This window comes from Siphateles boraxobius, unplaced genomic scaffold (assembly GCF_051911475.1).
Source record: "Siphateles boraxobius isolate OS27281-9 unplaced genomic scaffold, OSU_SipBor_1 22, whole genome shotgun sequence".
In the NCBI taxonomy this organism is placed as follows: domain Eukaryota; kingdom Metazoa; phylum Chordata; class Actinopteri; order Cypriniformes; family Leuciscidae; genus Siphateles; species Siphateles boraxobius.
The window spans coordinates 6,991,961-7,017,820 of record NW_027508833.1 but is presented as its reverse complement, the minus strand read 5'-3'; the positions used below and the strand labels follow the sequence as shown (position 1 = coordinate 7,017,820).

General features: G+C 39.0%; 1 protein-coding gene across 2 annotated transcripts in view; it reads left to right on the top strand.

The window, feature by feature from the left end:
* The window catches only part of ttll5 (tubulin tyrosine ligase-like family, member 5), a 168,355-nt gene that overhangs the window by 107,420 nt on the left and 35,075 nt on the right, over window positions 1-25,860 (top strand). For both annotated transcript variants that reach the window (XR_013206584.1, XM_077238519.1), the window contains 2 exons: window positions 9,896-10,014; window positions 23,793-23,961. Coding sequence is in view for 1 of the 2 variants with exons in the window: in XM_077238519.1 (XP_077094634.1) it covers window positions 9,896-10,014; window positions 23,793-23,961 (288 nt within the window). In the remaining variant the exon portion in view is untranslated. The remainder of the gene's footprint in view (window positions 1-9,895; window positions 10,015-23,792; window positions 23,962-25,860) is intronic.

The window sequence follows — 25,860 nt, the reverse complement described above, 5'->3', positions numbered from 1 at the left end:
GTTGGTACCGATTCCTTTTTCAGGAGCAGCTTCTTAGCAAAACCAGCTTTATTCTGACCCTCGTTTAAAGAGCAGTCTGGTGAGAAATAATTTGCGCAAACATGAACGCATTTACGTTGATCGTAAGGAATATTCCCATCGTAAACAAAACTCAGCCACTGCTGTCAATAAACAACCGTGAGAGGGGCGTCATGCGCCGTGTGACGTCACATGGTGAAACGGTTTGATTTGAGACAGGGGAATACATATAAGGAGATTAAAACAAAACCGCTGGATGGATTTTTATCATTATATGATGGTTGTGTACAGGCACTGCCAACACACATTGCAGTACAATCAACTTGTAAAAGTGCATGTACCATTATATGACCCCTTTAACAAGACTTAATATCTTAAGTAATGTTGCTTCTCAGGTAAATGCATTTTGTAAATCGAGTATTCGATTAAAAAAATCCTTGAATGCAATTCATCCGTGTCGAGTAACCGGCAAAATATCGGAAGTGTCTAATTCCACGGACGAGAATCCATGAACTGCATTATTATACCAATTTCTAATGCTGCACTTTATATTAAAACCATTTAAAAACCATACTATTGCATATTGCTATTGTGAATTCACAAAGGCATATATGCCCTGTGTGTTTAATATGAGCTTTAATTATTTTCATGCGTGTCGGGTACTAGCGACTCCATTCACAGAAAATGCTGCTCATGAACTGTTATCATCTACATGCGTCTCAAACTCAATCTCCGCATACGCTGTGAGTTTGGGTTGCTTATAACGTTCATCTGAAAATGCAATGTGTGCCATTTCACCAGATTTCTAACATAAATCATTTATAAACCTATGCCAACACTACATAATACATGAATATGTTTCTCAATTTGTTTCTAAAAAGTTTTGAGGTCCACATTTTTTTTGTTCAATTACAGTGGCTGTAGCATTTCTATTGTAAAGAAGAGGCCAAATATTAAAGATTAAGTAAAAAATTTGAATTAAATGTAATTTGGCCAAAATTCAACCAGGATTTGATCAGCTGTAAATTGCAACAACACCAGGCCGTTGGTACCCTCTGCAGGCATGTGTTATAATACATAATGTACATAAGATGATTGTTTATATTATGTATATTATGTATTTTAACAGTGTTGTTCTATATAACCATATGATTACTTGTTTTTTTATACTTTATTTGAACTAAATGTCGCCTTGTTGTTATTATACATGTATTTTAAGGCTTTTGTAATTAAAGGCTTAATTTAATTATCGCCAGTGATACCAGCTTACTTTTATATAGGAATAAATAATATTTTAAAATATATTAAAATCGAAAACAGTTATTTTAAATTGTAATAATATTTCACTATATTACTGTTTTTGTTGTATTTTTAATGGAATAAATACAGCATTGGTGAGCATAACTTCTTTTAAAAACATTAAAAATCGTACCGACCCCAAACTTTTGAACGGCAGTGTATATATATAATCCAAATATAAATGAAAGTCAAAAGCACATTTTTAGTACATAGTCATACCTGGAAACAAATCCTGTTCAAATAGGCTATATGGGCCATTCTACAGAATTTGTTCAATGTTAGAGTTGGAAACATCTTGAAAAGAAAATTGTCTTTTCCCATAAATTTCTTATAAAGTATTATTTTTTAAAGTAGGCCAATACATTTTATCATACATATTTTAAAGTTAAGGATTCATTAGTTTGATATAGCTTACATTGGAACAAACACTATAATAACATCTTAGTTGATGAGTTTATTTTTGACAGAACATAGCCTACTATATATTTAATATATGAGCAGAACTGGCTAACAACAGCTTATTTGATATTTTAGAATAAAAACTTTATAATCTATCCAAAACTACGAAATGTTGTCTTTCATATTTCATCTGTAACATAGTAAACATAAACAACAGCGCCCATCTGTGCTGTTAATTCATTCACACACAGAAACGTGATTCAAATTAAAACGTTTGCGTTTACAGACACTATTCCATATCGCGATTAGAACAAAGCACAAGAATAAAAAACGTACTATTCACAATTCTCGGCTAGATCCGTCGCTCCTCGAAATGAAAATAAACCAGCACATGCTCTGAGGTAAGTGTCCCAGGATTATTCCTCACAACCTCGCAAGACGAAATAGTACATTAATATGATGATTTGTTGTGTTATCGCGTTTATGAGGGGCGTTTACACGTTTGCATGTGTTGCTTCAGATCATTTGCGTTTGAATAGCGCGCTCTCTCCGTGGGCGTGTCACATTAGCAGAATAATGAGCTGAGAGAACGATAATGAGATCGGCTGACACCTCTCTCTGTTTTTATAGATTACATAAACAGAGAATATTTATTTTAGTTTTGAATTAGATATTTTAAAAGTACAAACTTAAATGATTATAAAGATATATTGCTCATGCCTGTGTGAATAGTATTCGCTGAGTTTTGTTTAAGTTTAGTGACGTGCTCCAGAAAGGTTAACGGAGATGGAGAGACAGAAAGCACACCCTGTTTATTTTCTTTATTTTACAAAATCACAATGTTTTATTTCGATTGTAAGTTGACACATAAAAAAAGTAGACATTCAACAGTTTATTTTTTTATATTTCTTAAGTCTGTATGACCAAAAATGACAGAGTTTTTAAGTCTATTTTCCTGCTATGTGAAAAAAATCGAGCAAAACACGCCGGCGTGTTTTCGTACCCCAGAGGGTTAAAGGCTTAAGTCTTTGCTTAGGTCTATTTTTATTACCACCCAAAAAAAATATCAGATTACTCGACTATAAGGTTGCAACTAATCGATTAATCTGTCAATTATTTATTCGATTCTTCGATTAATCGGAGGAAAAATGATTATACATTAAAATATTTGTTTTTTATAAAAAAAAAGTTTAATAAATTTTTTAAACTTTATAGATCCTGCCCAATGCTCTCCTCTCCAAACAATGGATATGTAATATAAAGCCTATAGAAACAAATGATTGTATCTACACTCACCTAAAGGATTATTAGGAACAACTGTTCAATTTCTCATTAATGCAATTATCTAATCAACCAATCACATGGCAGTTGCTTCAATGCATTTAGGGATGTGGTCCTGGTCAAGACAATCTCCTGAACTCCAAACTGAATGTCAAAATGGGAAAGAAAGGTGATTTAAGCAATTTTGAGCGTGGCATGGTTGTTGGTGCCAGACGGGCCGGTCTGAGTTTTTCACAATTTGCTCAGTTACTGGGATTTTCACGCACAACCATTTCTAGGGTTTACAAAGAATGGTGTGAAAAGGTAAAAACATCCAGTGTGCGGCAGTCCTGTGGGTGAAAATGCCTTGTTGATGCTAGAGGTCAGAGGAGAATGGGCTGACTGATTCAATCTGATAGAAGAGCAATTTTGACTGAAATAACCACTCGTTACAACCGAGGTATGCAGCAAAGCATTTGTGAAGCCACAACACGCACAACCTTGAGACCCCACCGGGTAACACTCATCTCCACTACAAATAGGAAAAAGAGGCTACAATTTGCAAGAGCTCACCAAAATTGGAGAGTTGAAGTCTCTGAGTTGGACGGTCTGATGAGTCTCGATTTCTGTTGAGACATTCAGATGGTAGAGTCAGAATTTGGCGTAAACAGAATGAGAACATGGATCCATCATGCCTTGTTACCACTGTGTAGGCTGGTGGCGATGGTGTAATGGTGTGGGGTATGTTTTCTTGGCACACTTTAGGCCCCTTAGTGCCTATTGGGCATCATTTAAATGCCACGGCCTACCTGAGCATTGTTTCTGACCATATCCATCCCTTTATGGCCACCATGTACCCATCCTCTGATGGCTACTTCCAGAAGGATAATGCACCATGTCACAAAGCTCGAGTCATTTCAAATTGGTTTCTTGAACATGACAATGAGTTCACTGTACTAAAAGTGCCCCCACAGTCACCAGATCTCAACCCAATAGAGCATCTTTGGGATGTGGTGGAACGGGAGCTTCGTGCCCTGGATGTGCATCCCACAAATCTCCATCAACTGCAAGATGCTATCCTATCAATATGGGCCAACATTTCTAAAGAATGCTTTCAGCACCTTGTTGAATCAATGCCACGTAGAATTAAGGCAGTTCTGAAGGCGAAAGGGGGTCAAACACAGTATTAGTATGATGTTCTTAATAATCCTTTAGGTGAGTGCATGTAAGCTATGAATCAGAATCAGAATCAGAATCAGAAAGAGCTTTATTGCCAAGTGTGCTTGCACACACAAGGAATTTGTTTTGGTACTGAGGCTTCCAGTGGACTATACAAATACAAATACAACATGAAACATGAAACATAATACTACAAATTATAAGAATAAAAAAAATAAAAATAAAAATATAAATATATGAGAATAAAACTATCACAGTTTGGTTTAGTCAGAATAGACATTTTCAGATTTACAGATTATGAACCTATTTACAGTGTTTTGAATATTATAAATAAATAAATCTACATATAAGCATCACCTGAGTTGTAGGATATTGCACTAAACAGTAGGAGTATTGCACTTACAGGCATATGCCTTGGGAGGAGTGTTAACTGTTCAGGAGGGAAATGGCCTGTGGGAAGAAACTGTTCCTGTGCCGAGATGTTCTTGTGGCCAGTGATCTGAGTCTCCGTCTTGACGGTAACAGTTCAAACAGGTGGTGTCCAGGGTGAGTGGAGTCTGTGATGATTTTACCTGCTCTCTTCCTCACTCTGGAAGAGTACAGGTCCTGGAGGTTTGGCAGGGGGGCACCAATAATCCTCTCCGCAGTCCGGACTGTCCGTTGTAGTCTCCTGATGTCTGATTTGGTAGCTGAACCAAACCAGACAGTGATGGAAGCGCACAAGACAGACTCAATGACGGCTGAGTAGAACTGAATCAGCAGATCCTGTGGCAGGTTGAACTTCCTCAGCTGGCGAAGGAAGTACAGTCTCTGCTGGGCCTTTTTCACAGTGGAGTCAATGTGATTGTCCCACTTCAGGTCCAGAGAGATGATAGTGCCCAGGAACCTGAATGACTCCACTGCTTCCACAGTGCTGTTCATGATGGTGAGTGGGGGGAGTGCTGGGCTGTTCCTCCTGAAGTCCACGATCATCTCCACTGTTTTGAGCGTGTTCAGCTCAAGGTTGTTATAACTGCACCAGGTGCCAAGCTGTTCAACCTCCAGTCTGTAAGCAGACTCGTCACCGTTTTGGATGAGACCGATGACAGTGGTGTCGTCTGCAAATTTCAGGAGCTTGATAGTGGGGTCTTTAGAAGTGCAGTCATTAGTGTACAGGGAGAAGAGCAGTGGGGAGAGAACGCACCCTTGGGGGGCTCCGGTGCTGATTGTGAGTGTCTTGGATGTGTGTTTCCCCAGTCTCACTCGCTGCTGCCGGTCCGTCAGGAAGCTGGTGATCCACTGACAGATCGAGGATGGTATGGAGAGCTGGGTCAGTTTGGCTGTGAGAAGACCAGGCATGATGGTATTGAAGGCCGAACTGAAGTCCACAAAGAGGATCCTTGCATAAGTCCCTGGTCTGTCGAGATGTTGCAGGATATAATGCAGTCCCATGTTGACTGCATCATCCACAGACCTATTTGCTCTGTAAGCAAACTGAAAGGGATCCAGCAAGGGTCCAGTGAGGTCCTTCAGGTGGGCCAGCACCAGTCTTTCAAACGACTTCATGACCACAGACGTGAGAGCGACAGGTCTGTAGTCATTAAGTCCAGTGATTTTGGGTTTTTTGGGGACAGGAATGATAGTGGAGCGTTTGAAGCAGCAGGGAACTTCACACTGCTCCAATGATCTGTTGAAGATCTGCGTGAAGACCGGGGCCAGTTGGTCAGCGCAGGCTTTTAAACAAGCAGATGAGATGCCGTCTGGGCCTGAGGCTTTCCTAGTCTTCTGTTTTTTGAAGACTCGGCTCACGTCCTCCACACAGACCTTAAGCTCAGGTTGGATGGCAGGAGGGGGGAGTGATAATTGGAGTGCAGGAGGTGATGGTGAAAGTGTGAAGTGCAGATCAGACCGGGTGTGTGGTGTTAATGAGGGCTTTTCAAACCGGCAGTAAAATGAATTTAAATCGTCAGCCAGGTGTTGATTGTCCACAGATCGAGGGGATGGTGACTTGTAGTTGGTGATGTTCCTCAGGCCATTCCAGACTGATGATGGGTCGTTGGATGAAAACTGGTTTTTCAGTTTATCAGAGTAGTTCCTTTTAGCAACTCTGATCTCCTTTGTCAATCTGTTTCTGGCCTGGTTATACAAGATTTTATCCCCACTTCTGTAAGCATCCTCTTTGGCATGACGAAGGTGTTTGAGTTTCCCAGTAAACCATGGTTTATCATTAGTGAATGATAAGAATGTCCTGGTAGGAATGCATGTATCCTCACAGAAACTTATATATGATGTTACAGTATCTGTGAGCTCATCCAGATCATTGGTAGCAGCTTCAAAAACAGTCCAATCAGTGCAATCAAAGCAGGCCTGTAGATTCTGCTCTGCTTCATTAGTCCATCTTTTTACAGTCCGTATTCCAGGTTTAGCTGATTTCAGTTTCTGCCTGTAGGTCGGTATGAGATGAACCAAACAGTGATCAGAGAGCCCCAAAGCTGCCCGTGGGACGGAGTGATACGCATTTCTTATTGTGGTGTAACAGTGGTCCAGTATATTACTGTCTCTGGTGGGACATGTAACGTGCTGTCTGTATTTTGGTAGTTCACGGGAAAGATTTGCTTTGTTAAAATCCCCAAGAATGATTAAAAGAGAGTCTGGGTACCTTTGTTCCGTTTCAGATATTTGTTCAGCCAGCTGTTGTAGCGCCGCGCTCACGCACGCGTCTGGAGGGATGTAAACATTCACGAGAATGAAAGAGGAAAATTCCCGAGGCGAGTAGAAGGGTTTACAGTTTATGAAATGTGCCTCTAAATTAGGAGAGCACATCTTCTTCAGTGTTGTTACATCTGAACACCAACTTTTGTTAATGTAGAAACACAATCCACCACCTCTCGTTTTCCCCGTTAGCTCCGCGATGCGATCCGCTCGGAACAGCTGGAAGCCCGGCAGATGTATTGCGCTGTCCGGTATGGCTTCACTCAGCCAGGTTTCAGTGAAGCACAAAGCAGCAGAGTTTAAAAAATCCTTGTTAGTGCGGGTGAGGAGAAGAAGTTCATCCGTTTTGTTAGGAAGGGATCGGAGATTCGCGAGATGAATACTGGGGAGTGCAGTGCGCAGGCCGCGCTCGCGGAGTTTAACCAGCGCGCCGGCTCGCTTCCCGCGTTTGCGTCTGAACGCGCGTTTGAACAACAACGCTGCACCTCCGACGAGAATGTCCAGGAAAACGTCCGAATAATCAAAAACTGTAGAAAAGGTCTCTGGTGTGTGTTTCCTAATGTCCAGTAGTTCGTCTTTGGTGAAACTGATAGGAAAAGAATGACTAAACGCAGAACAAACAAACAAAAACAACACAATAGCTGGAGAGCTCCACGCCGAGGCAGCCATCCGCGGCGCCATCTTGGATCAGGATATGCTCTACATTATAACCAAAAACAAAATACAAATGATTATAAGATCGAGGATGGTATGGAGAGCTGGGTCAGTTTGGCTGTGAGAAGACCAGGCATGATGGTATTGAAGGCCGAACTGAAGTCCACAAAGAGGATCCTTGCATAAGTCCCTGGTCTGTCGAGATGTTGCAGGATATAATGCAGTCCCATGTTGACTGCATCATCCACAGACCTATTTGCTCTGTAAGCAAACTGAAAGGGATCCAGCAAGGGTCCAGTGAGGTCCTTCAGGTGGGCCAGCACCAGTCTTTCAAACGACTTCATGACCACAGACGTGAGAGCGACAGGTCTGTAGTCATTAAGTCCAGTGATTTTGGGTTTTTTGGGGACAGGAATGATAGTGGAGCGTTTGAAGCAGCAGGGAACTTCACACTGCTCCAATGATCTGTTGAAGATCTGCGTGAAGACCGGGGCCAGTTGGTCAGCGCAGGCTTTTAAACAAGCAGATGAGATGCCGTCTGGGCCTGAGGCTTTCCTAGTCTTCTGTTTTTTGAAGACTCGGCTCACGTCCTCCACACAGACCTTAAGCTCAGGTTGGATGGCAGGAGGGGGGAGTGATAATTGGAGTGCAGGAGGTGATGGTGAAAGTGTGAAGTGCAGATCAGACCGGGTGTGTGGTGTTAATGAGGGCTTTTCAAACCGGCAGTAAAATGAATTTAAATCGTCAGCCAGGTGTTGATTGTCCACAGATCGAGGGGATGGTGACTTGTAGTTGGTGATGTTCCTCAGGCCATTCCAGACTGATGATGGGTCGTTGGATGAAAACTGGTTTTTCAGTTTATCAGAGTAGTTCCTTTTAGCAACTCTGATCTCCTTTGTCAATCTGTTTCTGGCCTGGTTATACAAGATTTTATCCCCACTTCTGTAAGCATCCTCTTTGGCATGACGAAGGTGTTTGAGTTTCCCAGTAAACCATGGTTTATCATTAGTGAATGATAAGAATGTCCTGGTAGGAATGCATGTATCCTCACAGAAACTTATATATGATGTTACAGTATCTGTGAGCTCATCCAGATCATTGGTAGCAGCTTCAAAAACAGTCCAATCAGTGCAATCAAAGCAGGCCTGTAGATTCTGCTCTGCTTCATTAGTCCATCTTTTTACAGTCCGTATTCCAGGTTTAGCTGATTTCAGTTTCTGCCTGTAGGTCGGTATGAGATGAACCAAACAGTGATCAGAGAGCCCCAAAGCTGCCCGTGGGACGGAGTGATACGCATTTCTTATTGTGGTGTAACAGTGGTCCAGTATATTACTGTCTCTGGTGGGACATGTAACGTGCTGTCTGTATTTTGGTAGTTCACGGGAAAGATTTGCTTTGTTAAAATCCCCAAGAATGATTAAAAGAGAGTCTGGGTACCTTTGTTCCGTTTCAGATATTTGTTCAGCCAGCTGTTGTAGCGCCGCGCTCACGCACGCGTCTGGAGGGATGTAAACATTCACGAGAATGAAAGAGGAAAATTCCCGAGGCGAGTAGAAGGGTTTACAGTTTATGAAATGTGCCTCTAAATTAGGAGAGCACATCTTCTTCAGTGTTGTTACATCTGAACACCAACTTTTGTTAATGTAGAAACACAATCCACCACCTCTCGTTTTCCCCGTTAGCTCCGCGATGCGATCCGCTCGGAACAGCTGGAAGCCCGGCAGATGTATTGCGCTGTCCGGTATGGCTTCACTCAGCCAGGTTTCAGTGAAGCACAAAGCAGCAGAGTTTAAAAAATCCTTGTTAGTGCGGGTGAGGAGAAGAAGTTCATCCGTTTTGTTAGGAAGGGATCGGAGATTCGCGAGATGAATACTGGGGAGTGCAGTGCGCAGGCCGCGCTCGCGGAGTTTAACCAGCGCGCCGGCTCGCTTCCCGCGTTTGCGTCTGAACGCGCGTTTGAACAACAACGCTGCACCTCCGACGAGAATGTCCAGCAAAACGTCCGAATAATCAAAAACTGTAGAAAAGGTCTCTGGTGTGTGTTTCCTAATGTCCAGTAGTTCGTCTTTGGTGAAACTGATAGGAAAAGAATGACTAAACGCAGAACAAACGAACAAAAACAACACAATAGCTGGAGAGCTCCACGCCGAGGCAGCCATCCGCGGCGCCATCTTGGATCAGGATATGCTCTACATTATAACCAAAAACAAAATACAAATGATTATAAACAAACTCATTCACTCATCTGTAAATGAGTACAGTAATTAGGCTACATTAATGTTCTATCCCAACAAGAGACAGTCCTAGTTTAGATATTTGTACTGGAAAACAAGACAAAAATGCTATGGAAGAAACTAATTTCCTGCAGTGTAGATGATTGTTGTTTTCCCCACAGCTGACTAATCTGAACCTGTCGAATGGGATCTTCGGAAGAGGGAGTCTGACATTGGCTCCTGGGGTCCGACCTGGACCTGTGAGAGCAGTACATACACACACGGCCCCTGGGAACTCTGGGTAAGTGTTCATGCATTTCTGTTGTGTTGCTCACATGATCACAGTGATTCAGATATGATGACTTGTTTTGTTATAACGTGTTACTTATTTGAGCGCAACTCATCATGCAGGTTTACGCTATACTAGACTCATTGTGCTAGTGTTGTCTTCATAGTAATTCTGTTGTCAAGTATATATTCATTTCTTGCTATTGCAGTTTTGTAATGTTATTGGTATATTGTTATTATAATACATTTATACTGTTTCAAAGCAGTTTCACATCAACAAACAGGAAACAAACAAACAGGAATTGATACAATTTATCAATTATGAATCAAATTCAATTTCTGCTTTAAAGAAGCTCTACAGGAGATAATGGTGTCATTATTCAGCTCAATTTAGTCCAATGTTGATTCAGTTCTGTTCAATAACAGTGTCAATGTTGCAAAGTTCATCAATTATGAAACAAGTTCAACTGCAGCTCTACAGAAGACAATAGTGTCAGTCATAATATAATACTACAGGAAAGGTGAGTGACAGATAACAGCACTTCTGTCCTGACAACTCTTAGAGTGTTTTCATAGTAATGGGCATGACAATGTAAATATGTTTGGTCTTGGCAGAATAGATCTGCTACACTGCTGCTGTAGAGCAAGTACGGGTCTTGCTACTGCCAGTACAAACACAACACACTTGCTGTGAGCAAGTAAGACATGCTGCTGCTGTACAATATAGTGTAGATGAATTACCTGTAGCAGATCTATACAGGTGGAGCTGGGGAAGGTGGAGGGTTTCTGAAAGTGCTCCAATCAGCCCTATTGAAAATTATGTGAGTGCAAGCAGATTGAGTTAAGGACCAGCCTGCGTAATCTAGAGTTTCATTACAGAACTTTGACAGACTAGTGACAGAGCTAGTGGAACTGAAGCATTTTGTCAAATAATCACATCAGGGGTTGACGATATACCGGTAGACACAATAACATGTAACAGTGGTAGAGATTATGAATTATCTTTATTGCGGTTATACCACATCGTCATAAAAGTTTATCGAGTTTATGTGTTTTAAGACTTGCCAGTGATTTTAAAACGCTAAATCACAAAGAGGGGAAAGAGAAAACAATTCAGTTTTCTGTGTTTAAATGGTCATATACTCTCAAAAATATGTCAAAATTATCATCTTTGCAAATATTCATGTAAACACTGTTGATTATGTCTTAAAGTCCCCCTGTGGAGAAAATCAATCATTTAATGTTCTTTATATTTCTATGTGGTGTTTTTAATATGCTTTAAGACAAACATGTGTAAATTCATAAGTCAACACCATTGCTGAGTATTTTCTCCTTAAAACTGCAGTGAAACAAAGACAGTCTCAAAAACACTGTTTGAAATTGCTGGTTTTTCTGACGTCACAAACTACCTTGTAACCAATCAGATCAACGTGTGATCGTCAACGAGTGGATCTCTGAGCTGTGTGAGTGAGTGGAGGCGGGGCTCATTTGCATATTCATAGAACCACATATACTAAATGAGGCAAGGGTGTCGAGTTACATTCAAGATATTTTAAGGCATGAAGAATTTTTTTTCTTGGAAAAGCATCTAAAAATGTAATTTTGGTGATCAAAGATGAGTTTTAAGGGATACAATTACTGACTACAGGGGGACTTTAAGGTAACGTGAGATAAAATTGGATGTGTCTCAGAGCTGTGGCATGTGCGTCAGGTCTTAAAGTAACAGCAGCCTAATACACCTGCTGCAATCTGTATTGTTAATGTTAATCAAACACCAAAAGACATAGAAAATCACTCAAATCATTCACTGCTCTTGACTGAGTTACTTTAGTATCTTTAAAAAGAATCAGTGTATATTTAATTCATACAGTGAAGATGCCAGCAGCTCTCACCTGAAGCCCAGCAGGGTTGAGTCTGGTTAGTACCTGGATGGGAGACTTCTGGGAAATCCAGGTTGCTGCTGGAAGAGGTGTTAGTGAGGCCAGCAGTGGGCGCTCACCCTGTGGTCTGTGTGGGTCCTAACGCCCCAGTAAAGTGATGGAGACACTATTCTGTAAAAGATCACCGTCCTTCACATGAGACGTTAAACTGAGGTCCTGACTCACTGTGGTCATTAAAAATCCCAGAATGTCCTTTGAAAAAAGTAGGTGTTTAACCCCGGCATCATGGCTCAACTTGCCCATTGGCCTCTGTCCATCATCGTCATGGACTCCAATAAGCTATTTATTTAATTTATATGAATAATTTCTGTGTTAAAGGGGAACTCAGTAATGCATTAAAAAGGAGAAATGTAAAAATTTTCAAGGGAATTAATCAACGAATGAGCAGTTTTAATGTTATGAGATAAACAGCTTTAGTGTAAAGTGGACTACTAAAAACGTCCATGCACACCTATAGGTGTCAGTATAACCTCTACTCTGGCCAGCCAAATATAAACAAACAGAGGGTATCTTTACCTGTTCATTTAGCTTATACAATATCAACAGTGTGTGATAGAAACAGTGCGGTCCTTCATCTTTCTCTGTAGTCAGTCACTGTTTTTTTTTCCCCTAATGATGCAGAAGAACTGTAGTCTAAAGTGCTTTGTTAAAGGGTGAATTGGCATTCTGTGAACTTTTTCAGTGGGAGCATCTTTAGACAATTTAATAGGTGCTTTAGTCAACGTTGGCCAAACCGTTTACAGTCATTAAAACTTACAAGCCAATTTAATGGCCTCTGAAGAATCTCTTAAGAGAGCTGAGAGTCTAAAACTGGGTGTAAACGTCATTTTTATAGAAGCATTTCCTCCGTGATCTATGACCATATAGTGTGCTTTCTAGAAATGGTGTTCCTGAAATCAGTCTGTTTTCCTTGCCCTCTGTGTGCAGATACATGTTAAGCTTGGCAGAGAGTTTGATACTGCGGTAGGCAAAGTCATAGGGGGTGAAAGACTGAAGACTGTTCAAGTTCAAGTGTCATATTATCAGAGCTACTGACCTGTACTATCACAGCAGGATGAACGTCATGAGGGTGAAGCAGTGGAAGGGTTAAACACACGCCGTTTCGCCTGTATTTTTACAGTGATATGCGAGTGACAATGTCTCAGACACTTTGGCCCTGATCTCCCCTCACTGTTTTTCCAGTTGAAACCTTCCTTATGTATGGAACTGTCAGGGAATTCCTGGAATGTCTGGCTTTTTCCCTTTTTAAAATGTTTTTTATTTCCACCAAAGAAAGACCAGCCATTATATAGAATATGTAACGCTGATGGCCATGTGGTTTTATGGTGATATCTAAAGCAGACGGTCACTCTTTCTGATGCCTGCGTTTGGTTTATCACTGCTTTGCTTCAGTATGTCAGGGCTCATATTTAAGAGCGCAGCTCATTGCTAATATTAGGACTTTTTCCATTACATTGACTGTAAAGCGGTGGAGGGTGGAAAAGACGTTAAACAAGGATTCAACTGTGCTGCTGCAGTCCTTTCCACTGAGATTAATGGCCAGTTAAATATAATAGTGTTGGGGATGAACGGTTAGAAAATGCTGTTTCTTTTCCCAGAAGATTCTGCCCATCTGCTTTTGTTTGCAGCGGGAGATTTCATTCCTGGTCAAAACGTGGCATGCCATTTGTTAGGCATCTGGCTGGAACTTTCCGCTAGCTACTGTGTGCTACACGCCAAACTACAGGGAAAACCGAAGCTAATTCTTCTGCCGTTATCCTTCACCTTGTACTTTACTCCTATAAAAAAATATATACTTACTTAGTATTTTTTGTCTTGGCTTTCCAGCACAAATATCCAAACATTCTGACATTAAGATACATATGCTTGAGAGGCAAAATGTCACGATATTAAATCTTGTTTTCTGAAAAATGTATCAATATTAAGTGATTTTAAGCATAAAACAAGATAAAATATGTCAATGGAAGCAGAAAAATAAACTTATTTCAAAGGAAAACAAGTTTATTTGTATGACCCTATTGGCAATTGAGTTAATAGTGAGTTAAAGTTAGTTTAGTTAAAGAGTTAATATCTTTTAATTTTTTCACAAGTTAATGTATCTTGATTTAAAGTCCCCCTTGTAGTCAATTATTTTATTCGTTAAAACTCATCTTTGATCTCCAAAATGAGATATTTAAACTTTTTTTCCTTGAAAAAATCTATTCATGCCTTAAAATATCTTGAATGTAACTCGACACCCTTGCCTCATTTAGTATACGTTCTATGAATATGCAAATGAGCCCCGCCTCAACTCACTCACAGCTGCTCAGAGATCCACTCGTTGACGATCACACGTTGATCTGTTTGGTTACAAGGTAGTTTGTGACGTCAGAAACACCAGCGATTTCAAACCGTGTTTTTGAGACTGTCTTTGGTTCACTGCAGTTTTAAGGAGATAATACTCAGCAATGGTGTCGACTTATGAATTTACGCATGGTTTGTCTTAAATCATATTAAAAACACCCCATAGACATATAAACAACATTAAAAACTGGATTTTCACCACAGGGGGACTTTAAGAATGTTTAGATATTTGTGCTGGAAAACAAGCAAAAATACTGAGGAAGAACATTTCATTTTTTGCAGTGTTGGCCTGCAAATTGTGGCGAATCTAAAATGGACATTCATTTAATAATGCATCTTCATATTTGGTGATATACTGCTCAGTGCTGTCTTTAATGTTCAGGGGCTTTTTTGAGCACCTCTTCCACATCCAAGATTTTGGGGCCAGTGGTCTGTGCCAAACATACTGAAGCCGTTAAGTGCACTGTTGTCAAAGCCAAGGGGGTTCAAGCGTAATGGCTTTCAAAGAGAAGTAGGAGCTTTGAAGTTTTGTGTTATCCAGGAACTGCCAGGTATGCTGGATCAGCACATCCAAACCGTTGTCCTTCCCACCAGCTCCTCCCTTCACTGCACTGCAACGTTTAGTCTAATGTTAATGAAGAATGGCCATTTGCTAACCGAATCCAGCAGCTGAGCGAACAGTTGGCTTATTATTTTTCACAGTAGGTATGTGGCAGCGTTGTCGTAAGCCTGAAATATTTGGGTAATTTTAGTTCCACTTGGACGGCTGTTTCAGCTGCCTCTTTTCTTGGCGTCGGTAGACATTCATTTCCAGTAAGTTATTGGTACCACTTGCACATGATGATGATAATAATCGATGTGGTTTAGCATGGTAATGGAATGTCATAATTATTGAATATTAAGGTTTTGGATCGTGTCATAGGCTGGAAGAATGTCCCACTGAGCAGCTTTACCTTGGCTCCTCGTGCCGACCATAGCATTTCAGGATTACTCCTACTGACAGCCTTTCAACTTTTGCACACAGTCGTGTATATCGACATCTGCGGAGGTTTATTAGGATCAGATCACTCAATTCAGTGTCAGTATGTTAGTGTCTGATTCATGCAGTATCTTTATCACATCTGTGTGGAGGAGTGGTGCAACGGATCATAAAATTCACAGTTGGGATCATTTACGGTTTTTGAGCCATGGATCGGATCATTTTTTGGATCAGCCAAAAAAAAGTAAATGAATATATATATATATATATATATATATATATATATATATATATATATATATATATATATATATATATTTATGGGGATGTAACTTTGCTTTTCATATATTACTTAAAGCTCACTTGAAGTTCTTCGATACCACATCAAAAACTACCAACCTAACTGATAAAGTTCAAACATTATTAAAAACAAGTGAACAGTCAGTAATAAAATAAGAACAAATACAGAAATTAATAATTAAGCCTAAACTTAAAATAACGCTATTTGTTCATTGTAGAAATTAAATAAATGTTCATCTTTGTTAAAGCTGTATTTAGATTTTTTTAATTAACATTAATGACAGAGACAGCAGTAGGAATTTTAGGCTGCTGCCACTTTAAGACCAAATGCACGCACTGAATAAACTGATAAACATCTGGTTTCTTTCTCAACTGTTCACTTGTGACATAACCAAGAGAAAACTTGCCGAGACGGGCATTTAGACAGATTATCTCTCTCTCTCTCTCTCTCTCTCTCTCTCTCTCTCTCTCTCTCTCTCTCTCTCTCTCTCTCTCTCTCTCTCTCTCTCTCTCTCTCTGTGTGCACAGATAACGCGTCAGTCACGAAGTTTGCTTCTTTTTCCGCGTTTTAAATAGTTTGAATGTGTAAATTGGCAAGACAAAACACGTCCAAATTATAAACTTTCACTCTATAATGGTTAAATATAGCAGTTAATCCTCAAATCAAATGCGCTCCGCTTTGGTCGACTCAGCAAAAAAATGTTCTCGCGCGGCGCAAGCCATTGAAATAAATGGGTTTCATAGTGCAGCGCATTCCGCGTCCTGTCTGAAAGGGCCATTAGTGACTGAAAGTACTTGGTGTGATAATGTAATGTTAGTATTGGATGTCTGTTATGGTACGTTCATTTGTGGAATATGCAGCGAACATAGCCAAAGTTACAGCACAGTAACTGTAACGTTAAGTACCCTCAAATTAAAACCTGCAAACGTTAGCCCAGTGCATAACAACAATCGTTGATTGCTGAACAGAAATTGTGTCAGATGGAGTGTCATAAAAGTAGCCTACTGTAAGGTTGAGGATGGCCTTATGCATATTTACCATGCTCTATTCCAGTAGATAAATTTATTTAATTGCCAAGACATTTTTTTTTTTATTTATTAATATAGGCTATTTATCAGGCAGGTGCCTGTGCACTGTCAGAGTCTTCTGGGTTAAAATTGAATTACAGGTTGTTGTTGCACTGTCTCAGATTTTGTTCACTCACTGTCTATATCAAGAATGTGTCCCAAAACCAAGGCCTGTAAAATATTTCTGTTCAAATCCTGTCTTCATATTTTCAGCCCTTGAAATTTCTTCAGTTTTACAGCCTGAAAATCATATTATCTTGGAAGCAATATTTGGACATTAATATAATGAAAAGTATTATTCATAGGCAACATCTACTTAGACAGTGATACATTTTGAAAAAAAACCTTGTGATTTGCTTAAATATCTGATCCTTCTGCTATTACGAAACACAATTTTGCCTGTTTATAGCATTATCTCTTTTAATGTTATAAAAACACTAAATAATAATTTTGACTATTTATTGGTATTTAATTTACGGTGGTGTAAGGTGCTGGAAAAAGCTTTAAAATGGATTTTGAAAGTGCTTGAAAAGTCCTTGAATTTGACCTTGGAAAAGGTGTACGAACCCTGTGTGGAGGAGTGACGATACAGTGGTTTCTTTGAAATTAGTACTTTTCATTTAAAGGAGAATACTTACAAAAAGGTTCAAACTGTCCTCATCTCAGTGTCACATGCGTGCACATAACTAGAGTTTGATTTATGATTGCAATAATAAACTGCTGCAGGAATGACATATATTTGTAGGCTAAAACCCATAAATGAGTTGCAGATAAACTAACCTACTCACTAGTCGCTTTCACAGCCTCTTTGTGTTTATAACCGCAAATTATTCTAACCCAAACTTTCATGGAAATTGTTTATAGATTATTGTTTATTGTTTATAGACTTAAAGAGTTGTTGAAGCTTAATGATGGTGATGTTGAAGTCATGTGACTGTGGTCTAGTTCGTTTATAGCCTACACTTAGCTTTTTTTCTTTTAGCGATTGTATTGTTATATTAAAGTCACCCTCGGGTGAAAATCCAGTTTTTAATGTTGTTAATATGTCTATGTGGTGTTTTTAATATGCTTTAAGACAAACCATGTATAAATTTATAAGTCGACACCATTGCTGAGTATTTTCTACTTAAAACTGCAGTGAACCAAAGACAGTCTCAAAAACATGATTTGAAATCACTGGTGTTTCTGACGTCACAAACTACCTTGTGACCAATTAGATCAACGTGTGATTGTCAACGAGTGGATCTCTGAGCTGTGTGAGTGAGTGGAGGTGGGGCTCATTTGCATATTCATAGAACTGCGTATACTAAATCGCGCTAAATATTCATAGAACTGTGTATACAAGGGTGTTGAGTTACATTCAAGCTATTTTAAGGCATGAAGAATCTTTTTTTCAAGGAAGAAACGTTTAGGCTAAATAAGTAATTTTGGTGATCAAAGATGAGTTTTAAGGAATAAAATTATTGACTAATAATTTAGACTAAGACGTTGATTCTTTGGAAAACCAGTCGCAATTTGACACAGGCTTTGTAACACATTATTTAAAGGTGACGTCGTTACACGTTACATGTACTTAATTTAGTAATAAAAGTAAATGAGATGTCAATTAATATCTCATAATCTCTCGTAATGCATAATAACAAGTAACCAACCCTAAACAAAACCCTAACCTTAAATCTATCGTAGGTACATGTGGTTAATTAATACTACTCAATACTTATTTGTGTAATTACTGGGTAACATCATCATGTAAATGGATGTGGACCTGAATGCTGCAAAATGAAAGTAGCCATGTTAATTCTAACGCCTAATCTTTGACCAGTGATTTTTTTTATATGTACAGTCAGATGTTCTTTGTCACAAAGCCAGTGAATAAATAGTCAAGTTCACATTTAAATTGAAAATTACATTCAATAAAGGACCAAGCATAAAACCCTGTGGTACCCCCACATTTTGTCCCAAAAAATTAAAATTTTGTCCAAGAAATATTACTATTTTATTATTTTGTCATATATTACAATTTCAGTGAGACTTTGACATTTTTGTGTTCAGTTGACAACTGTTATAAAGGATTCTCATAACAAATTTACAGCTTCACAAAAATGTTGGAAAATATAGTTGTCAAAATAAAGTAAAATATACAGGGTGCATTGTGCATTCATATTTAAATGCACTTTATAAGTGACTAAAACTCGCATGACTAAAATATGCCAGGTCAGGAGTAATGTACTGTAAATGGCTGTGTATAGGTGAGATGATGATTGGATTGCTGATGATTGTTACCTTATCAGTTAAAAAGTGGCAATGTTGTCTGTAATTGTGGGTGTCTGAAGTGTTTTTGACCTTATGGTAGTAAAATAGTAGCAAGGTCATGCAGCCAAACCAGCACTAACCGGTGTAAATCAGTCTGGACCAGATGATAATACATGCTAGTGTATAGGCTGGTCTTTCAGTAGGGATAACAGCCTTTTATGCCGCATGCAGAAATGTTTGGACGACCTTTTGAGTATTACTATAGTAGGGCTGTGCAAGACTAGGTGGCTAGTCGACTAAATCATACTGCTGCTGTAATCGAAATTTAAAAATACTAGTCTTTTACATTCATTTTTATTGCATATTTATGTTTTGCTTTATACTTTTCAAATGCTACATTCAAATTACTGTCATGTTAATGTTCCATTTTAAAAATCATACATGTCGGCGGGGATAGCCTTGTAGTCAGCATGTCGACATATAGCGCTGCTGCGCTTCAGGAGACCCGAGTTCGAATCCCGGCTCGTGGATCTTTCTCGATCTCATTTCCCCTCTCTCTCCCGCCTCGCTTCCTGTCCACTCTATACTATCACAATAAAGGCAAAAATCGCCCAAAATATATTTTTTAAGTGTATATCTGGAGCATAAAGCAAAATAAGCCAAGAAAAATGTCCAATCAAAAGACAAGCAAGGTGTTTTATGTAGGCTATGTCAAAACTATATCAATATTTTAATGAATAGAATACCCTTAAATGTATACAGTAGTTGCCAGTACACATCAAGCTTTTATTGCACAGCTATTTATATGCACAGTTGCTTTTCCTACAAGATAAGCGCATTCAAACCCGGACACTTAATCTAACTTAAATTTGAGGAATTCTCTCTTTTAACAAATGTTGATTAAGTGAAAGATTAAATAGAATGTACAATGATCATAATGCATGGCAAGCACATACGTGTATGTGAGCTTTCAGTGGCATTCAGAAGGGCATTTGACTGTTTGATTCACAGATACAGTAGTTTTCTGTGCTGAGAGCAGCAACACCAGATCAGATTCAGACTGACCTCTGTTAAAACAGGAGTAGCAAAATAGCGATTTTACTGCTGAAACAAAGGGTTTTTTATGCACACATGTTGAATTTAAGAGGTGGAGAGATTTAAAAATAGTTGTAAGGGATACAATGCTGCCCTCATTTTAATAAAAGCTTTTTATTCAGCTTAATTGGACCCAGATGGCTTGGGGTTCACAGGACTTTCCTCTGTTTGGCGAGTGAGAAATTCCACCCCGGGATAACAGTGTTGTGTTAATGAGTGACGCGGACGCCAGAGGCACTGCACACACACACTGCAGGCATGCATCACACACACATCTCACTGCATTTATTGCACTGTTCCCTGAAATGATGCATTATTGTATGGCGCTGATAACATTCTGAGAGCAGACCTTTCCCTCACGTATGGGGTTCATTAATGTGTGACCTCATGATTTTATATGCTGAAATGCAGCCTTGGTGAGCAGAAGAGATTTCTTTTAAAAACTTTTTTTTTTAAATCTTACAGATCCAAAACTTTTGAACGGCACTGTATATTACTATAGTTTTTCTTCACTTGTAGCTTGTATTATTAGTAGTGCTGGGCAACGATTAATCACGTCCAAAATAAAAGTTTGTTTACATAATATATATCTTCGTACTGTGTCTATAATTATTTTGTATATATAAATACAAGCACATATGAATGTATATATTTAAGAAATATTTGCATGTTACATATCATTTAGACTATTTATTAAATGTCTACATGCATGTTTGTGTATTTGTATATACAAAATAATTATACACAGCACACAGTCATATATTATGTAAACACAAACTCTTATTTTAATAGTTAAAAATGAATCGTTGCACGGCACTAATTATTATTAGTAGTTCCTGAGAGATTAGAACGGTGTCTGGCTTGCATTGCCGTGTTGATTTTCATATCAGCATGTCAGAGAGTTAGTCCATGCATACGACTGACAGTAATAATGAAGAAATTTTTATTCTCGCAGTATTATTATTATCTTATTGTTTACTGTGGAAAGCGTGTTTGCTGTTCTAGAAGTGAAGCAGATGATGAGATGTGGAAGCAGCTGTGCTGATGTTCGGTTGACATGGAGGTTTGTGTTATAGATGTGGTGAGGTGGAGGTCTTTGAGCTTCTGTCATGGGTCACCAATTGTTTTTCCAACACACAAACTGTTATGAGAAATGAGAATTGCATGGGTGGATGGTTCTTTTCACATGACTCTGTGATCCCAAGTGTCTTCGGCTCTACCGTTCTCATGTAGCCTGTTGCACAAGAGATAAGTGATTAGCTTCCATAGATAAGTGATTAATGACACTATTGTCTTTTTAGAGGTGCTTTACAGCTGGAATTGTTTTTTTCATAATTTTAGTACAACATTAATACTTTTATTTATTTCTCTGAAAAAAAACAGAAAAAAAAAACAAAAAAAAAACAGAAAGAAAAAAGTTTGTTCCTCACTGTTTTTGTCTTCTTTTCCAGTACAAATATCTAAACATTCTTAAATCAAAATAAACTTGTTTTCCTATTGGCAGAGTTTTGTATATTTCTTTAGTTTTGTTTTGAGCACAATATACTTTCGTTTTGATCATTTTTCAGAAAACAAAATGAAACATTTTAAGTAATTTTGATTCTCACGTTGATTTAACCCATAAGAACCCGCTGTGACGTGGATGTCACAAACACTGGTGATTATCTGGAAAGGTCTTTTTAAAGCATTATACCTCACTTTCAACCCAGGAAGTCCCTAAGGGACATTTAAGGAACACCCAAGTTCAGTCATGTGACAATGTGTGCATTTTTGTTGCCATGGTAACATTTCCAAAATGGTGGCCTGCCTGGTGTGCACATGTTGCAGTGTCAGCAATTTTTTAAAACACTTTTTTTTGTTATTAAAGGTATGTTTCAACCCATGCAAAAATTCTAATGTTTTAATAACATATCCTAGATTACACTTGACCTGATTTTAAAACATGTTTTGTACAAATTGATATAAAACAATTTTTGAAAATGTTGTGGTGACATGTGTGTCACATCGGGCTTTTAACCTTAAAACAGTCGGTGGAATTTTGATGTGACGTATGTGTCACATTAAGAAAAATGGTAATGAGTGGTGCTAAAATGGGGTGCACCTGAGACACATCTCTCTGTAGGCAAGGGTGTGGTTAGCTGGTACCCTCTGACGCCACAGGGCACCATAACTTCCAAAAGGAAAATGCAACTGCAGTAGCCACTGTTCAACCTGAAGAGGGCAGCACTCAGATGTTTTTTACACCATATATTGTAGAATTAAAACACTTTATACCCAAATGTCCAAAAAATTACTTGAATCAATGAACAGCAATAATAAAGCCCCAGTCTTACAGATCATTAACTAAAATAAGTTGGTTTAGGCTTTACCCTTTAATGAAATAAATAAAACAGGTATGCAACATCTGTTATAAAACACCATATTTATTTTTATTCAGTTTGCACATTTTCGAGTTGTGAAAAAATAATCAAAAAATGTATTTCTGGTTAAACCGTATACCTGAAAAGGTCACAGTTATGGTCACAGTTATTTGTTTTTGAAATATGTGGCAAAGCAAATAAAATGTCAGAAACATGTTTTAAGTGGTCCATTTAGTCTGTTTTATATGCCCCATAATTTTCCTATAAGGGGAAATTGGTCTGGGTTCTTGTGGGTTAAGAATAAGTAAATAAATAAATATTAGGGGTGGAACGGTACACAGAAGTCACGGTTCGGTTCATACCTCGGTTCAGACATCACGGTTCGGTACGAGTTCGGTACAATGGAGGGAAAAGCAAAACAAAAATGCAGAAGGCAATTATTTTTATTTTATTCTTTTTTACACCCAGTTCTTGGGTCTAAATTAGTAGCTTACATTAACAAAATGAGCCAACAATAGCAGACACAAGCCCTTTAAATAAAAATAAATGGCCATGTTTTATAAAAAGGTTCACAAAACTAACTAAAAATATTTTGAAAATATGTAAGATAACGTTACTTTAGTTGTAGGTTACGTTCTCATATCCATTTTTTTTCTAATGTCACAATCTGGTTTACTGCTTTACACGATTCTTTAGTAGTGTGGTTTGGGTGTCCTAAAGTGTTAGTAGAGTACTAAAGTACTAAAATAAACATTCACGAGTGTATCTTACTTCTCACCGCTGATTCCTGATGGTTTAGAGGACAATTACACCGAGTCGCACACTGTCGTTTCAAAGAATAGTACATCGGAGAGCGCGAAGTATAAATGCCTCGTCCATTTTGGAAGGGGCGCGCGCGGTCAGCGGAGGCTTGCGCAGGCAGGCTAAAGTAAACAAACCTAGCAGGGCAACAGATTAAGTGTCCCTAAAAGACCCGCGTATCTAACAGTAGTACCGCATTACATTAATTAATTTGCACACGAGTTTTATTTATTTTTATACCGTGTATTCTCCGTGTGAATTCATGCACCGAACCGTGACGCCCGTACCGATTCGGTTCAAAACGAATACATGTACTGCTCCACCCCTGATAAATATATGTATATTCCTTTACATAACATAATAAACACATGGTTGAGAATTCATTGTGAGATTTATTAGCCTATCATTCCATTATAGTCAGATCTGAGAGCGTTTGTTATGTTTTGTCTTTATTTCCCCGCCATTGATCAACTTTTCCATAATTTATGACACTACAGCTTTAATCTGTTTTATGGCCTTTCAGTTAGCAGCTACATTAATAACATGTTTTAGTAAACTGATGTTTTCTCTGGTCAGGCCTGCTGGGACACTGAAATGCTTCTGGACTAGTTTCCTCCTCACATGTCGTGATGATTACACTGTTTCTCCTCAGTCTCAGAGCCGCGTGTGAAGCCGAGTGTGTGTGTGATGGAGATTCGGTCAGCGCTCAGAAGCAGTCGTCGGCCTCGGGAAGTTACCAGCTCCAGTTCGCCATTCAGCAGCTGCAGAAGCAGAAGCAGCGATCCAGACAACTGCTCGACCAGAGCCGCTCACGCCACCAGGTGCACCAAACACACCAGCAGTGTTCAGTTCACTCACACACACCAGCAGTGTTCAGTTCACTCACACACACCAGCAGTGTTCAGTTCACTCACACACACCAGCAGTGTTCAGTTCACTCACACACACCAGCAGTGTTCAGTTCACTCACACACACCAGCAGTGTTCAGTTCACTCACACACACCAGCAGTGTTCAGTTTACTCACACACACCAGCAGTGTTCAGTTCACTCACACACCTGCAGTCTTCAGTTCACTCACACACTCCAGCAGTGTTCAGTTCACTCACACACACCAGCAGTGTTCAGTTCACTCACACACACCAGCAGTGTTCAGTTCACTCACACACACCAGCAGTGTTCAGTTCACTCACACACCTGCAGTGTTCAGTTCACTCACACACACCAGCAGTGTTCAGTTCACTCACACACCTGCAGTGTTCAGTTCACTCACACACCAGCAGTGTTCAGTTCACTCACACACACCAGCAGTGTTCAGTTCACTCACACACACCAGCAGTGTTCAGTTCACTCACACACACCAGCAGTGTTCAGTTCACTCACACACACCAGCAGTGTTCAGTTCACTCACACACACCAGCAGTGTTCAGTTCACTCACACACACCAGCAGTGTTCAGTTCACTCACACACACCAGCAGTGTTCAGTTCACTCACACACCTGCAGTGTTCAGTTCACTCACACACCAGCAGTGTTCAGTTCACTCACACACACCAGCAGTGTTCAGTTCACTCACACACCTGCAGTCTTCAGTTCACTCACACACACCAGCAGTGTTCAGTTCACTCACACACACCAGCAGTGTTCAGTTCACTCACACACCTGCAGTCTTCAGTTCACTCACACACTCCAGCAGTGTTCAGTTCACTCATACACACCAGCAGTGTTCAGTTCACTCACACACACCAGCAGTGTTCAGTTCACCCACACACACCAGCAGTGTTCAGTTCACTCACACACACAAGCAGTGTTTCAGTTCACACACGTACAACCAGTGTTTCAGTTAACTCACACACACCAGTGTGTTTCAGTTAGGACTTTAGGATTGGAGAGGGCACTATAATAACTGCTGTGACTAGAAGATTTGTACTTGCCCTATGTGTAGTAATATTTTCACTGCCAGATTACTTTCCCTTGATGACATATTTACATACCATATTTTCTGGAAAACAAGTCAAACCGGGTCAGAAATTGCATTGAATTGTTGAAAGAAAAAAACATGAGTTGCATCGGTGTATAAGTCACATTTTATTATTACATTCAGAAATAAATGCCGGTATTTAAATTAAATGTTTGCTTTATAAACGTGAATTTTAGTTCCTTTAACGACATTCAGAACAGAATACAATAAAACATTTACGTATGAAACAGATATATTTTATAGTGGCATTCATTAGAAACAGTTATTATAAATGACAAACTTATACAAATGTATTTAAAGTGAAACAAACTACCAGTGTGTGAACAGGTCAATATTTTTAAAAAATGTATAGCAAATGCTTAGCACTCTACCTGAATGTTCATTTTCAGACACATTTTTGTTTAATAATAAAATGAAAAGAAGCTTATTTAAAAAATATTCTTTTAATAAATATTTAGGCTTAAGTAAATCCAACTGAAACGTTTCACTACTGTGCTTCTTTTGCCAAGAAGAGAACAATCTCTCACTGATTTTATTTCTGTTTTTACACCAAACATTGCTAACTTCTAATTTCATCATCTTTATATTTAGATGTGTTATATTTCTGTCATTAAGTTTCTTTTTCACTTTGATATTTCTGCCAATAAGGAATTAGATGATGCCTAAAACCTCATTTGTATGATAGGTAAATACCACATTCATACCTTAAATTTAAACCCACGTGTAAAGTATTTTCTTATG